This window comes from Penaeus monodon, chromosome 13 (genome assembly GCF_015228065.2).
Source record: "Penaeus monodon isolate SGIC_2016 chromosome 13, NSTDA_Pmon_1, whole genome shotgun sequence".
Taxonomy (NCBI): Eukaryota; Metazoa; Arthropoda; class Malacostraca; order Decapoda; family Penaeidae; genus Penaeus; species Penaeus monodon.
Genome location: NC_051398.1, coordinates 38,996,311 through 39,013,810, shown reverse-complemented (window position 1 = coordinate 39,013,810; position 17,500 = coordinate 38,996,311). Strand labels below are relative to the sequence as shown.

Here is a 17,500-nt window from a genome sequence, read left to right as displayed (position 1 = left end):
AATAATGATAATAGTCATTATTATTATTATTATTATTATTATTATTATTATTATCATTATTATCATCATCATTAGGCTTTTTCTGCAACGCCATATCCAAAATCAGCCGTCTCACACACAATGCGTCCCGTGAATGGCTTTTGAATGGCTGGCATCCAATGCGACATAAGATGCTAGAGTCATTGGTTATAACTTAATTGTCCTAAAAACTACTATTTTCCTGCGTTTGCCTAAGTAAATGTTAATACGGTGCTAATAGCAACAATGATAATGATTATGACAAAGACAATAACAATAACAGGAAAACAACGATTAGGAAAAAAAACAACAACATTGTGGTGATTCATCAGTTGCGCCTATGACTGCTATATTTCGTTATTCCTATTTATACTTATATTTTTTTATCACAATAGTTATAATGATAACAGTAAGAGTAATGATAATGATAATGATAAGAATAATAATTATTATTTCCTTATACTATTGATATCATATATATATATATATATATATATATATATATATATATATATATATATATATATATATATGACAAAAGAAATTTTTAATGTTAGCATTTGCGGAGCTTTATTCGAAGGTTCACTTGCTGCCCATCAGAATGTACACAAATTTGAATGCATGATTCTCGTAAACTCTGGTTTCTTATCAAAAGATCATTATAAACAGTCTCTTACGAGTTTAATTATAAATCTCACGCAAAGAAATTCAAACGATTTTTTATCACCCATTTGTTAATACTGCCTATGATGTCAAATTGTATTACGTTTTACTGACTCTTTTGAGCCTAAAAATAAACATAACTTTTCTGTATAATCGTATGTCGTTTTCACATGCGATTCTTTATAAAATATCTTTTAAATGCTCTGTTGATGACCAAAATAAAGAGTTATAAAATAAACTATAAAGTGTTTCGTATTTTCCATATTCGTGTATGGACGCTAGTAGTAGTATTAATATTATCATTTTTATTACCATTACCATCGTTACTATTATTATGATCATTATCATTGTTATCATGATTATCATTCTTATCATTATCATTATTATTATGATTATCATCATTATTGTTATCAGTTTTTATTTCTTCGATTATGAATGTTATCTACTATTACTATTATCATTATTATCATCATTATAAAAATGATAATAATAATAATAATAATAATAAGATAAAGCCTATTATTATTATTATTATTACATCATCATGTGCTGTGTGGTAGCGATATTATTATTATTATCATTATCATTATTATTATCATTATTATTATTATTATTATTATTATTATCATCATCATCATTATTATTGTTACTATTATCATTATTATCATTCATTATTATTATTGTCATTATCATTATTATTATTATTATCTTTGTTGTTGTGTGTTGTGTGGTGCAGTAGTAGCCTCTCATCTAGCAATCTATTGACCGGCGTTCAGTTCCTCACAACCCGAGTGGATGATAATCCCGGATATTTCTTGCACACTGGGGGAATTTAGAAGTGTAATGAAACAGTCTGTCACACCAAGATTAATAATTGTAACGAATGGAATAAAATTAAATTACATTAATTGAAGTTATCATTATAATCACCAACAGTAGTAGTTATTATCCCCCCCCTCTCTCTCTCTATGTTACTCACACACTCACTCACTCACTCTCTCTCTCTCTCTCTCTCTATGTTACTCACACGCTCACTCTCTCTTTCTGTGACTCTGTCTGTCTGTCTGTCACACACACACACACACACACACACACACACACACACACACACACACACACACACACACACACACACACACACACACACACACACACACACATATATATAAAGTGTGTATATGTGTGTACATGTGTGTGTATGTATGTATGTATGTATGTATGTATGTATGTATGTATGTATGTATGTATGTATGTATATATATATATATATATATATATATATATATATATATATATATATATATATATATATATATATACATATATATATATATATATATATATATATATATATATATATATAATATATATATCTGTGTGTGTGTGTGTGTGTGTGTGTGTGTGTGTGTGTGTGTGTGTGTGTGTGTGTGTGTGTGTGTGTGTGTGTGTGTGTGTGTGTGTGTGTGTGTGTGTGTGTGTGTGTGTGTGTGTGTGGGTGTGTGGGTGTGTGTGTGTGCATACACAAATACATACACTTTATATAATGTAATTGCCTGTAAAATCATGTCAGTCAACAGACTTGCCATGGTTAAATAAAATTAACGTTGACTACTTAATCTAACTGACATTCTAAGAGAATTGATCCCTATGTAACTTCAGAGAAGTGCAAACATCTAGGACCTAAATTACTTCTTTTTTACTATTCTGAATATAGCAAATCAAAAATAACATTGTTTTAAGCATTGATCAAAAACTTTCACATCAATATTAATCTCCATCATTACAAATATTCCTAATATTCCATGCATGCTGTGTGATTTTGCAACTTTATGCAGTAAACTGTGGCAGCCTCTCAAATGAGACTCATCTCTTGACATGTACCCACCCCAAAAAGGTACTGGAGTGCAACAGGTACGAAATGAGATCACTTAGTGTTGTGTCCTTTAGGTACAATAAGTTTTATTTACATCTAATATTTTCTGTTCCAGTAGAATTATATTCAGCTTTGCACTGTAGCTAGCCTCTCTCTATATATCATGGTCCTGGAGACCAGGGACTAATACTGTTTCTGGTGATCATGCATGCATGAGTGATTGCTTTGTGATCTGGATTTTTTACTTAAATAATCAAAACTACAGCTCCCCACTTACATTCAATGGAAATAATATTACAATTCACAACATAGTACTTTTTCTTATTAACATTGCAGATAGCAGCACCATGGTCGTATGCTCCTCTTTGCTATATCTATATTACTATACACACAGTATATATACACATACACCTGCATATTTGTTTGTACATTACAGATATTCATAGTATTTATAAAGCAAGAAGAGCATTTTCATCTGAATCTATAACTTTCATATCCTAGTTTTCATTAGTTGAATGTCCCACAGTACAAATAGAGCAGATGATTTATATATCCAAATTATGACTTTAAATTTCAGATCACACAAGTGATATTAAGAAGGAATATTATATTTTTTAAAAATTAAGAATAGCCTAGTGTAAATGGGCCTTAAAAAAATGCACAATTTTCTAAGATAGATAATGAGTATGTATAAAAATTTATTTTCCTTCATCTGCATTTTTCATCCATATTTCGACTTTTATTCTTTGGATTCAAACATTTTCATAGGACCTTAACTGAACACTGGTCACTAATAGTGCATAATAACATCACTTAGTTCAATAAGCTCTAAATCTGAGCTTGTGCCTTTGAGTGGTCTTGTAATTTAATTTTTTCTTGAATATCCTTATGCTCATAAAATGGTTAATGGTTAAAACAAATAAATGTGCTAGACATTCAGGGTCATATAGTATTGTGGTGAGAAAGGTAAAAATGTGTTAATAATTAGGATAAAATGTGATGTCAAAGGTTATTGAGTGTTAGAATAGTATGGTAAAAGGGTAAAGAGGGGGGAGCAAATGAAGTAAGGGTGTAAGGTGATTGGATGAAATGGAGAATATCTGTGTCTGAGAAAGGAACATTGTATAAGGAAAACAAGCAAAGGAGCCATTATCAAACAATCTATGGGTAATATGGGTAGATATGGGGGTTGGAGAAGTAGAAGAAGAATCCAGGGAATGAGATAATGGAACGGGAAGGTGATGAAATATCAGGAAAAATGTCAGGAGGGGAGGGATCCAGAGGAGGACACTGTTGTGACAAAAGAGAGTCACATGACCATCTAGGTGGGAGTGGTAAGGATAATGGGGAAAGAAGAGGGAATGGTGGTGCACATGGAGGATGAGAAGTTTTGGGAGAGAGTAGGAGGAAGAGGGGTAAGGGGAACTAGAGGAGGAGAAGGATAGATATAGGCAAATACTTTGAATGCAAAGTGATTAGGAATAGAGGGACTGAGGGTGGATGAAGGAATGGAGCATTCTCTTGGATCATGTTTAGGAAGTTTTGAATATCTTTAAGAATTTCTGGAGGGGAGCTGGGTGGGGAAGTCTGAGAAACAAAGGTTTTCTTGTACAGAGGAGGAGGGGATAGATATCCAAGGAGCAGAGGAAAAGGTGGGTGTAGGACAGGATGTGGTAGGAAAAAGATTGTGTGGAATGTTTAGATTGCCTGGTGTCACAGGTAAAGTGATGAGGAGGAGGGGAAGCATTGAGGAGGTGGCAGAGATTGGAGTATCTGGATGTACACTGGAAAAGGAATCTGACTGGGAGAGAGAGGAAGTAAAGATAGGATGGTTTGGGGTAGAGGAAAGAGACAATGGGGGAGATGCTGAGACATCTTTAGAAGATGGAAGGAGAGCAGAGTGAAGGACAGTTTTGGAATAGGCGGAGAGAGAATAACCACGTAAGCATGCTTCCTGTCTGGCGTCACATAGAGTGAGGCCTAGTTTGAATCTGAGTACTGCTACCTCAGATTCAAGTTTGTAAGCAGGGCAGCGCCTAAAAAATACATTATGGGGCCACCACAATTTCCATATGTGTAACTAAGCAGAGCAATTTGAATGGTTATGACCAGGTTGGGCACACAGAGGGCAGCAGGCTGTGAAGTGAGTGAGTGTCTGGGTGGCCTAAATGTCAACATTTCTGACATTGATGGGGAAGGGGTTGATATGGTCAGAATGGGAGGACACTCCACCAATATTAACTTCATGGGGGAGGTCATGTCTACAGAAGCTAATCCTGGCAACATTGGTATAGGAATAAAGCTAGCCTCGGGAGGAACAGTGTAGCACTGTCCTGCCACTGCATCATAGTCAACAAGGCAGATGAAGAGGTCATTTTTACAATCTGATTAGTCCTTGTCATTGATAGGACAATCATTTGGGGAGACAGAAACAGTATTACGAAAGGAGAGGTTGGGTAGGAATAGGTTTGTCTGTGAGGTCAGTCAGGGTCAGTCAGGCTTGGGACTCAGATGTAACTGTGACAAGGCATGAATGATTGGAATGACTGCAGAAGGAAACTTTGCCTACTTTTTTTGGAGACATTGTTGGAAGAAAAGGGTATTGTCAGAGTAAGGGGCTATAGGGGGAATCACAAGAATCAATTCTACTTGGCTGGGCCAAAACAAGTATTCAAAAGGTTTGCAGAGGTGAAGCACAAGAGGGTGGGAGGAAGATAGGATTTTGTGGAGTTAGGTAGTACTGTGGGTAGGACCACCATAAGGATGAAAAGTGGTAATAAGGGGAGTGGGGGTAAACAATGGAGAAGACTGTGAAGTATGAGATGCTGGGAGAGAGGAAGTGGTGCATTCTGAAGGTCGAGTAATGACCTCGGTGGATGATTCAGAATGGAGAGCATGGACAAGGAGGGAGTATTAGTATCAGTGGTCAGAGCCAGCGCAAAAGAGAGGCAATGGTCAGAAAACCAGAGAAATCAAATTTAGATAGGCTAGTTGATGAAGGGGCAAGCCTTAATGCCCCTAATATAAGTAAAAATCATTATTGGCCATGGTGAGCCTTAAATAAGTGGGGAAAGGAATGCTCTACCTCTTAGGGTCCCCATAAAAGGTAAGGGAGAGGTGATCAACCAAAGGACTACCTTTCCCATGGCTCCTGGAGGCTGTTAAGGACTGACACAAAACCAGTCTATTATCCTTTAGTATGGCTCTCACACCTTAGGATGTGGACACAATAAGGGGATGAAGAAGAGAAGGAAAAGGAAAGGCCATGCAGAATTAGTTGAGGCAAGGGCTGAGGTCCAAGATAAGGGTGATCCCCTACTTTGGGCCTCAGTCTCCATCTCCTAAGTCCCCCCCATGACAACAACGAGCTAGGGACTGTGGGATACGGTCATAAAATTATATTCCAAAATATATAAACAAATAAGAATCATCTAGTGCATTGATATATCATTAGAAGTAGGTGGCAATGTGAAGGAAACTATTTCATATTAACATTTGTATATTTCAACATCAAAAAGTGACTGGATACTCTATTGCACACAGTTCTACACACCTCTCCATAAGATGAAATTCAACAAAACTATGAATTTTGTGTGAAGAGGCCTCTGTTGACTACATTATTTACAAAGAAGCGTGCCAAGGCAGACAAGTTTTTGTGTTTGAAACTGATGAAAATGTGGCATACTGCAATATGCCATTCTGCATACAGACTTTTAAAATCTCACATACCATAACAATTATCCATTTCCAGGTGGAAAACAATATTCATGGCAAAAATAAAAGATAATAACAATCTCTTTCACCTCAGTAGGGTAACTAAATATCCTTGGCCTACATGAAATGGATGTCCTGACTAAATGAGAATGTGACATTCCATACAGATTCTGAGGGCAAGTAATCATTTTCAGAGTTAAAGGATTCATGAATTCACTTGTGTTCATTTGTTGTGACACTAAAATCTTAAGAGCAAATTACATCCATGAATGCATTAACTTCTATTTACAAATATAATTGAGCACAAAAAGTCAGAAATTATAATCTATCCAGGGTGAGGGTCAAAAATATATTTATCTACTTAAGAGACTATTGAAAGTAAAAATATAAAGCCAATCAGAATTGGAAATTAAACCTGGAACGTATGGCCACACACAATCAAGTGACCAGTTTATATTGTTTGGCTTAGAGATAGATGTATATTACACAACAATGCAATGCAATTCAGAAATGATAAGACCATTTATTCCACACTACTTTGGCAAGTTATAGTTTTTTAAAAGTCTGAAGTTCACATAAAACCCTATGGCATTACTAAGGGATTTCCTTCAATTTTTTTCTGTATGTTTTTTAAGTATACAATTTATGTCTTTTTTAATACTTTTGCGACACCTTATAATGTTTTTGTTACACATCTCTTAGTTATATAATAATAATCTTTTGTTCTAGGTCTGTTAAGTACATGTTATCACTTGTACAATGAATATCATATTGTTCATAAATAAATACTTAAAATTATCTCTTTCCTATGATTGCTTCCTCAAAATAGCAATAATTTCTCAGAAGGAACTGTCATATGTCTTTTATTACACTACGTTTCATATTTTTGTTTTGCCTTTTCTTTTTTTGTTTTTTTTTTATTTATACATTTTCCTATACAGACTATCAATACCAACTGCTATTTTTTTCAAGGTCAGTGAAACTTCATTGATTTGAAGTGCTCCTAAAATGCAATTCAGTACAGTTATGACTATCATAATGGAAAGTGGAGAGACAGCAAACTATGTAGCTGATCTTCCAGACTTATGGCTGACATGATGTCTCATACATTCTGACTAGGATTTTGTTCTATGTTGTAGACTAAAACACTTGATGACTGATCTAGGTGATCAGCAGGTATAACAAGTTATGCAGTCTTAAGCGTGTAAGTTATCCGATGCTTCAGAAAGTAATTGTACCCTGATTATTAAAAGCCTAAAACACAAGAGAGTTACTTTTGTAGGTAACACTCAAAAATCTAAGACACATTATTGTACAAAAACAACAAGGAGAAATAAATAACTTAACAATACTGTTATTAAATAAAATAGAATACATATTATAAATAAATAAAACTGCAGTAATTTCCACTGCAAAACATATGGCACAGTTAAATCTTTGGTTTTTCTACTTGCATCAAAAGGCAGCATCTTCTAAAAAACAAAACCGAAACACTACCCGCATGAGACTACTTCAAGACTAGCTACAAGACTACTGTCTTGCGGGACATCTATCACCGCAACACGACAGACACTACTAGGGCCGTGTTCATGATGTTTATGGAACGCTTAAAAAGGCAATCAGACTTATTTATGGCCTCACAATCTTTAGACTGAGAGGTCTTGCTCCCAAAGAACTTTTCTTTTACTATATATATAGCTACAAAGTTTCATAGCTTTTTTATTCTTGATCCATCTAAATTTGTTAAATTTCTGAGAAAATCTAGCTGATCACTTTGTGATCAACGCCATCATTTGCAACAACCAAGATCTACAATTCTTAAATATCCAAGCCATTGTGCCCCCTAAATTCAGCCAAACTCAACCACATTCATGCACCATGTGTTTACCTAGCTGAGAGTGGGTTGAAAATCGCTTGTCACACACTTTACATGTTACTTGCATTGACTGCTGGTGAGTCACTCTGTGCTGAGTGCGTCGGTGATGGCGGAGCTGGGCTGGATCATTAAATGTTGCTTGGCACTGAGGACAACTAACTGGTGTGCCAGTGTTGTTTCCACCTCCAGTGTGTACTCTTCGATGTACATTTAAGTGTGAAGTGGTTATGAATGTGGCTCCACAATCACTACAAGAATAGGGTCTTTCACCTGTATGAGTCCGCCGATGAACTGTCAGATGAGATGAAGTTACAAAACATGCACCACAGTATTCGCAGGCATATGGCTTCTCACCTGTGTGTGTTTTCATATGTACTTTGAGACTGTGTGCTCTGGTAAAACTATTACCACATAACTGACAGGTAAATGGCTTCTCTCCTCTATGACGGCGAAGATGGACTTGAAGTGATCCGTTTTGGGTAAATGTTGCTCCACACTCTTCACATGTAAATGGCTTTCTTGTAGCATGAGATGCAGCATGCTGCCTTAATGCAGCCTTATCAGAAAATACAGCCTGACATACCCCACATTTTACAGCAGTATTCAATACAACAACACTTCCAAAGTTATGTAGCTGCTTCTTATGACGTTTCAGACCACTCTTTGAAACAAATTTTTGCTCACAAATGTTACAGGTATGAGATGAATTTTTAGAAAAATGTTCTTTGATATGATCTTGAAGTTCAGATTTTGTTGGAAACTCTGTACTACAAAGCGCGCACGAATTCTGCAGTTTGATCAAGTGAGCTTCCATGTGAGCTCTGAATTCACTCTCATCAGTAAAATTGACACTACAATCAGAGCAGTGATAAGCAACTACTCTAACACGGCTCCCTTTCTTAGTCTCCACCTCGCTTGCCTCGCACTCATCCTCAGCGTCGTCCTGACTCTTTCGCCGTTTGGGCCAAGGCTCTTCATGTTCGACTATCTGTTCTCCACTCTCCAATTCCACACAATGTTCCACTGTTTCTAGAGGCTCGTCCTTGATTTCTGGTGTAGACTCCGTAAAACACAGGTCATCTTTCATTTCATAAATCCTTTCTACAATGACTTCACCTCCTTCTTGGCCTGGGGAGGCTGTAAGTAACCCACTGGGTGCCACCGTTTCCTCAATGAGTGTAAAGAAAACATCAGGACTAGGATCTGCACTAATACCCGAGTCATGGCTAAGTGAAGATGAGGAGGAAGACTTGTTGAGATTATCCCATGATGGGGAGCCTAATTCCACTTCTTCCACTACCTCTTCAAATCCAGCAACTGTAAATAAAGATGTTTTAACAAATAAGAGATTAGATAATAATTCTTATTACATTAACCCCATAATTTGTTCCCCAGATTTTAAGAACCTAAAACTGTTTGACTTAAAATAGAAAACATATAAATTGGTAAATAATAACTATAAGAATACAACATTAGCACCAGAATAGTAGCCATATGCTAACAAAGATATCTTTTCATCTATTATCTGAACATAACTGACCCGTAACATCATGTGGTAGTATGTATTGGCACACAGTAAGGTCGTTGTGTAGGGCATCTTCTGTCAGGCTGGAGGACTCGAGGGAAGGTGGGTCAACAAATGTCACGCCTACTCCAGTTTCCTCCAGGACCACGCCCAGTTCGCCACCCACCAACTCACCCCCTACCGTTGCCATCTGGCTACTTACTGCAATAAAAATCATTACTCAGACATTTGTAAAATATAATATATAACAGAAATCTTCAGGAATGTGAAAGTGCTATCATATGAGCTTTTGGGAAAATTTCCAAATAAAAAAGAGGATAACATAAAACATTTCATAAAAAAATGTTCTGTGGGCCTACTAATAATCATATAATTTAAATACAACTGTGATGAGAAATGAAAAAAAAAAAAAAAAAAAAAATCATGCACTACTATGCAAATAAACCATGAGGAGAGAGAGAGAGAGAGAGAGAGGGAGGGGAGAGAGAGAGGGGGGGGGGGAGGGGGGGGGAGGAGAGAGAGAGAGAGGGGAGGGGGAGAGGAGGGAGGAAGAGAGAGCAGAGAGAGAGAGAGGGGAAAAGAGGGGAGAGAGAGAAGAGAGAGAAAGAGAGAAAGGAGGGAAAAGGGGAAAAAAGAAAGAGAAGAGAGGGGAGGAGGAAGAGAGAGGAGAGAGAGAGAGAGAGGGAGGAGAGAGAAAGAGAAGAAGAGATAGAGGGGAGAGAGAAGAGAGAGAGAGAGAGAAAAGGGGGGGGGGGGGGGGAGGGAAAAAGGGAGAGAGAGAAGAAAGAGAGAAAAGAGAGGGGAAAGGAGAAGAGAGGGGGAAAAAGGAGAGAGGGAAGGAAGAGGGAGGAAAAGAGGAAGGAAAAGAGAGAGGGGGAAGAGAAGAGGAAAGGAGAGGGAGAGAGAGAGGGGGAGGAGAGAGAAGAGGAGAGGAAGGGGGAGAGAGAAGGGGAGAGGGGAGAGAGGAGGGGGAGAGGAGAGAAAAGAGAGAGAAAAGGGGAGAAAAAAAGATAGAGAGAGGAGAGAAGAGAGAGGGAGAAGAAAAGAGGGAGAGAGAGAGAGAGAGAGAGAGAGAGGAGGAGGGGAGGGGAGGAGGGAGAGGGGAAAGGAGAGGAGAGAGAGAGAGAGGGGAAAGGAGAGAGAGAAGGAGGGGAAAAGGGGAGGGGGAAAAAAAAGAGAGAGAGAGGAGGGAGAAGAGAGAGAGAGAGGAAAAGGGGGAGAGAGGGGAAAAAGAGGAGGAGAGAGGAAAAGAGAGAAGAGGGGAAGAGAGGGGGGGGAGAGGGAAGGGGAAAAGGGGAGGAAGAAAAGGGGAGGAAAGGGGGGGGAAAGAGAGAGGAGAGAGGAGAGGAGGGAGAGAAAAAGGGAGGAAGAGAGAGAGAGAGGAAGAGAGAGGAGAGGAGAGAGAGAGGGGAGAGGAGGGGGAGGAGAGGGAAAGAGAAGAGGGAAGGGGGGAAAAGGGGGGGGGGGGGGGGAAGAGAAGGAGAGAGAGAGAGAGAGGAGAGAGAGAGAAGAGAGGAGAGGAGAGAGAGAGGAGGGAGAGAGAGAGAGGAGAGAGGAAGAGAGAGAAAAGAGAGGAGAAGAGAGAGAGGAGAGAGAGAGGGAGAGAGAGAGGAAAGAGAGAGAGAGAGAGAGAGAGAGAGGAAAAAAGATGGGGAGAGAGAGAGGGGGGAGAGAGAGAGGAAAAGAGAGAGGGGAAGAAAAGAGGAGAAAAGAGAGAGAGAGAAAAGAGAGAGAGGAGCGGGGAAGAGAGAGTAAAGAGAGAGAAAAGGGAGAGAGAGAGAGAGAGAGAGAGAGAGAGAGAGAGAGAGGAGGAGGAGGGAGGGGAAGAAAAGGGGAGAGAGAGAGAGAGAGAGAGAGAGACAGACAGAGAGAGAGAGAGAGAGAGAAAAGGTGAGGGAGGGAGGGAGGTAAGGAGAGAGAGAGAGGAAAAGTGGGAGAGAGAGGGTGAGGAAGGGAGGGAGAGAAGGAAAGAGAAGAGGAGAGAAAAGAGAGAAAAGAGAAATTTTAATTTTTAAATTCCTGTGCTCTGCACTGAATCTGCATAAATTAAATGATGTAGAGGCATAGCTTGCTGTAGTCTACCACCATTTCAAAAGTCCTTTCTCTAGCACTCATTTGAGCACATTAAAACATTTCTTTATTTTCAATTACATTTTCTAAATATACTTGTTTTTTAATAAATGGAAGTGTATTTAGAAACTTCTTGTCATTACTTACTCATTGTTCTCACAGGACCCTCCTATCTATAGGTCTTTAAAAAAATATACCTCTATAATTTCCATATATGTGGCTATTTGCTATGGTATAAAGGATAAAGTTAATGCAGACTGGTTACTATATTATTACCTAGAATATTTGGTATACACAGTAATATCAAATACAACTCACTAACTATATACTAATGATACTTTGTTCCAATATGTAAATTTTCCTGAAAACCAGAGTTTAAATCTTTGTATACCTGAAAAGCATTACTGAATAGGTTTAAACTCTTATCAAGGAAGGTAACTATATATTTTTGTAGTTGTAATAATATGCAGAGCTTGGTCATGAGTGTTAGGAGATAGTGCTAGAGCTGCATGGAGGCTTGGCTGTTTAAATTAGAACTACAGACTCAGATAAGTGATTATGAGCTTCATTTTACCTTCTGCAGATAATTATTTATACTCATTTGTGTTGCTTTAAGTTGATTTTTTATACATAGTTTAAAGTATCAGCTCACTGAACATGCCTTCAAAAATTTCTAACATTCAACCAAGTTACAGGTTATTTTTTTTATTCATGTGTTCATGTGAACATAAATTATCATACAGTCAATGGTTTTGAATTTTAGCATTTTTCTAGGCAGTCCCCCTGGATGACCCTCACATGAGATGCTATTACCTGAACTTACAAAGTAAACAACTAAAATCTACAAACACTGCCATATGAACCAAAATCCCTCATAACCTGGGAGTTCCATCCCCAGGTTCCTACTCACTGCCATATTTCCAAACCTGAGGCTATGCACCTGGACCTCACCCAATTGCCATGGACTGAAACTCCACATTACATTTGACACAACATATTTCCTTCATTTTTGACGTTATTCTTTGCCTATGCAGATGAACTATATATATATATATATATATATATATATATATATATATATATATATATATATATATATATATATATATATGGGTATATGTATATGTATATGTATATGTATATGTATATAGATAGATAGATAGATAGATAGATAGATAGATATAGATGGATAGATAGATACATTAAGATGTTTCAGTTATGCATAGAAGACTTTTTTTTAATCTTTACTGAGGTTTGTCCCCTTTCCTTGAATGCACTGTTACCTGGTTCTTCCATTGGACTGCCTAGCTTGGATAAGAAAATCATAAAAGAAAACTTGGCAAATTTGGAAATGTTGCCTAACACCAATTTCCAAGAGAAAATTAGGTTTTTCTGAAAGCTTTTGTCATATTTCAAACAAATCTACAACTCCTCTCCTTTGCAAACGAAGCACAGCTATGATATCGGCCCTGAAAGCTAGGCAGGGCATGGTAAGTACCAGGGAAATTGCGGGTTAAAAGCGAATGATTGAAGTAAAACTCTCCTTAATTTAGTTATTGTGAAGCACATTCATATTTATTAAGTGGGGGGCTTCATCCCCTAACCCCCCTTTCAAGGGGGGCTGCCTCTCCCCCTACCCACTGCCTGGTCTACAAAATCTTCACCTCATATCTTGAGGCAGGATAGAACCCACACATATATCTGAATCAAACCCTGATAATTTCTTACCTTAACCAATAAATCTGTTGCTGTTGGTGGGAATTCTGACCATCACTATCTACCAATCATTTTCCTTATTACCATGATATTTAGGAAATTAAAAGGTGAAACAGCACCTTATACAAAGCCTAGCCATGGTGGAACTGATTACCCTATTGTCAAGTGATTATCTATTACAAATCTAATTTGCTCTAAGAGACTGGTTGCTAATGTCTATTATCACACCAGGGCCAAGTGCAATTCCCAAAGCCTCATTTGATTTGATGCTTATATCATCCGTTAAAAGTCTGTCCAACTGTTTCACTGCCTCCTCAATTTCACTTCATTTTCTCTCACCAGTAGAAGAGTACGTGTCATGAAGTGCCTGGAATGTTTTAGTTATGCATCCTCTCTACTAGCCTTGTTGTTAGTTTGTGAAGGAAATGTTATAGAAGAAAAGTATCTTAGAATTTTACATTCTATTGGACAGCAAGATCAGATCCTTCATTATTGATGTTAGACATCATTTCCAATGAAACCAAAAACTTTCTAGGTTACTCATCCTCAATAAAATGTGATTGTACAACTATTTGTAATACAGATTCCAAAAAAGTTTCTTGATACTGAATGCAAAGAAAATGATCACTACATCTAGAAATTACTACAACATCCACAGGAAGTGGAGTTTATATTTAACTATGAGAGTTTGAAACATTTTCATATATATTATATTATATACCTGACCGTTACATTGATTGTTATATTTATATGAAATACAATGACAAAGGAGCTTATAAAGTCTACTCTAACTCGATTATAAAACAACTTAACCGTATCTATTATTACGTTAGAGTAACGCTTGGCCGATACTGATATCTATTCCCCAAAATCTCAGTCTGAAGTCAAAGCAACGGCAAGAAATTTTATTAGTGCTCGCCTATATCTCTTCTCGGATAATTACAGTCAACAATTACTAACCAAAAGGGGGGCTCAGCATTCACAGATGTATGCTTTCTTGGCTGACGACAGACTCATTTGAGGGGCAACTTACGAGGCACCGGAAGGTTTTAAGGCTAAGGTCTGTCTTCCTTCCCTCGGTCGATATTTCTGGCTTGTTTACATCGCGTGCTTCTTCGCGTGGCCGATAGATGGCGGTGTGAGGACGTACTACGGTACGGGTCATGGGGACTGGGCGTAGCACTACGGTATAAGTGGTGGGGATTGGGTGTAGCACTACGGTATGGGTCATGGAGAATGGTCGTATTTGACCTAATTCAGTTGCAGTGGAGTAATGTCCTTCTGAACAGGTCATGGGAACTGATCTAATATGAGCCAATTTGATTGCAAAGGAATAGAATACCTTTGGTATCGGTAATGAGGACAAGTTGTGTTTCACTTAATCATAATACAGTAAAATGCATTATAGGCTAGAATATGTGAGTCACTGAGAGTGACCGAATCGGGTTATTTCAATTACAGAGAAGTAAAAGACGGCCAGCATTACAGGTTATGGAGACTGGTCATTCTTTACCTAATTCATTCGTGAATGAGTGAAGAAAGTTCTTTGAGAATGTCATGGGGACTGGTGAATAATCAAGCTATAAAGGAATAGAGAACTATCTAGAGTATGGATCATGAAAGATTAAAGAACAGTGTACGGTAAGGCTTATTGGAGGCTGGTCGTATATAACCTAATTTATTGCAAATGAGTAAAGAACAGGTCGTATCTGACTCGATCCAGTTGCGAAAGAATATTACCCTATCTAATTCAATCAGATTACAATGGGTGAATTATACACCAGAACACAAGACCTATCAAAATGACGAGAGGGTAGACTATGATCTACATTGCCGGTCGTGGGGATAATTCCTTCAAACAGGCATGGCCCACATCCCTTCATATTCCAAAGGGGATTTATCTTTTATCCCAATGTAACCTAGTTTCTGCATATATCTGCTTGATATAAAGAAACTAGTCTATAAGAATTTATGCGCTTGGTACTATGTACTCGGGCACTTAAAAAAAAATCAGTGGTTTATCATTTAATCTTACGTTTATGGTCCACCACAATAAGGAAACTATACTGATCTAAAATGACAGGCTAGAACACGGGTTGTGTGGACTAGTGACATGTAACTAGAAAATCGAAGATAGTTAACATTGAAGAATTCCGCAGATAGACATACGGCCATACTATGTCATATCTATCATCCATTGTATATCTGCATATTATCAAAGGTTATAGACATACCATATGTACAATACCGCTGTACTACAAGTTCCGTTATTAGTTGCCAGCTTTCAATATTTCAAGAGCTAGTACTCAAAGGAAACAAATGAATGAATAGTAAGCTGACATGGCATCGAATTATTCATTCTTATTTCGTACGACAGCTGCGACCCAGGCCAAGAATTTCCCCGTTGGCTGACGCACGATTTCTCTACAGCTGCGCAAAGCCAGCAAAATAACCGGTAAAAGAAGGGACTGCAAACTTGCCATCTTTTCAACGAAGTAGCCAAACTAGCCGAAAAAATAGTTTCCGTTTGATATACTTACAGAATGAAACTGAGTTGGAATTTAGATGTAAAATAGATGTAAAATGAAATAATGTTTTGGCAAATTATCCAGTGAATATATATTTTCTGTTTGAACCTGTGTCTAATGGACTACGATTGAAATGTGTACAAATATAGGTATCTACCACTACACCTTTTTCACTACTAAACCATTCTGTAGTGTTATATGCCCTTTGATGTCTACCACATTTCTTTGGTTTTAACCATTAACCATTTCAATTACACATTCACAAGCAAAATGTGAATAACATATAAGTTTATATTCTCTGAAAATATGCTAAATAACAAATGCATTGATAGAATGATATTCATAATCATTGATAAAGCCCATTTTGGAATTCCCCAATAGCGTACTATATAATACGTCAATAACATACATTAACACACTCACATTAATCAATAATGTTTCGATGGGACTATCGACCCATGCCCCATAAATTATTAAAAAACATCATGGATAAAACCACTAATAATACTTATGATGAAAGCAATACATGGAGACTCCATATAGATATTGAATGTCAATTAGGTTTGCGTCAAAATAATATGCAAAAATCATACGGTCCTTACGTTTTTCCTGAACCATTCGGATGAATATGACGGAAAACTCAACTTTTCTGAAGAATGGATAATATTAATTAATAATTACAACGCTAATTTTGTTTATGAACATTAACAAGAAGGGACACATTTAAGAATTCTTATTTTAACATTTAAAATTTTGGCTACTTTGGCTCTTTCCATCTCTTTAGTATCTGTAAAAATTGGCTACATTGGCTAGTTCTCTTTCATCTCTTTATCTGCAAAATTTAGCTACTTTGGCTTGTTCTCTTTTCATTTTCGTAATATCTGTAAAATTTGGCTATATTGGCTAGTTCTCTTTTCATCTCTGTAATATCTGTAGAATTTGGCTACATTGGCTAGCTCTTATTTTCTCCGTGTATCCGGGATTTAGTACTCTTCATCCCCAACATCTCATCGAATCCATAACATGTCGAGAAGCTGAGCGGCTTTTCCACGTAGAGAGAGGTAAGATAACACGGATGATACACTCAGATTTCGATAAGTTTATATAGCGAATGTGCCTATGGAATTACGGGTGACTAGAGAATGAAGCTAACTTTAAACAGGCTTTAGACAGAAATATCGATGTGATTAATAATCAATCGAATTGATGTCTCAGTCATCGTGATCATCATAAGAGATTAATCGTACAATACCAACTACAGTCATGCTTGAAAGTCTTGTTATTAATGAATAGTCTTCATCTTGTAAATAATCAGGAGTATATATCCGGCCATTAAATGAAAGATGTGAATATTTTGCAATGGTGACAGTTCACAATTAGAATTTATGGGAAATTCCAAATGTAGATGAACGATGTAGATACAAGGAACAAAACACACAGAGAATATAACAGTGATATACAATCAAAATATATGAGAAATTGTAGTGATTATCAACTTTGAATGTTACGATTGTAAT

The 17,500-nt window shown here is 37.2% G+C and overlaps 2 protein-coding genes across 3 annotated transcripts in view; one reads left to right on the top strand and one right to left on the bottom strand.

The window, feature by feature from the left end:
* Positions 1–6,040: 6,040 nt before the first annotated feature.
* LOC119580320 (zinc finger protein OZF-like) lies at positions 6,041–14,585 on the bottom strand. 2 transcript variants are annotated; one of them, XM_037928406.1, is made up of 3 exons: positions 14,489–14,585; positions 9,685–9,870; positions 6,041–9,461 (listed from the first exon to the last, which is right to left on the bottom strand). In XM_037928406.1, exons 2-3 carry the CDS (start codon positions 9,857–9,859, stop codon positions 8,128–8,130), a joined length of 1,509 nt encoding a protein of 502 aa, XP_037784334.1. In that variant the 5' UTR covers positions 9,860–9,870; positions 14,489–14,585; the 3' UTR covers positions 6,041–8,127. The 2 variants fall into 2 exon arrangements, with proteins under 2 accessions (XP_037784334.1, XP_037784333.1); XM_037928405.1 differs by having other exon boundaries at positions 14,416–14,579.
* A 2,371-nt stretch (positions 14,586–16,956) lies between these two features.
* Positions 16,957–17,500, top strand: part of LOC119580319 (transmembrane protein 62-like) — a 25,539-nt gene continuing 24,995 nt past the window's right edge. The window contains exon 1 of the mRNA XM_037928404.1: positions 16,957–17,044. The gene's annotated coding sequence lies outside the window, so the exon portion shown is untranslated. The remainder of the gene's footprint in view (positions 17,045–17,500) is intronic.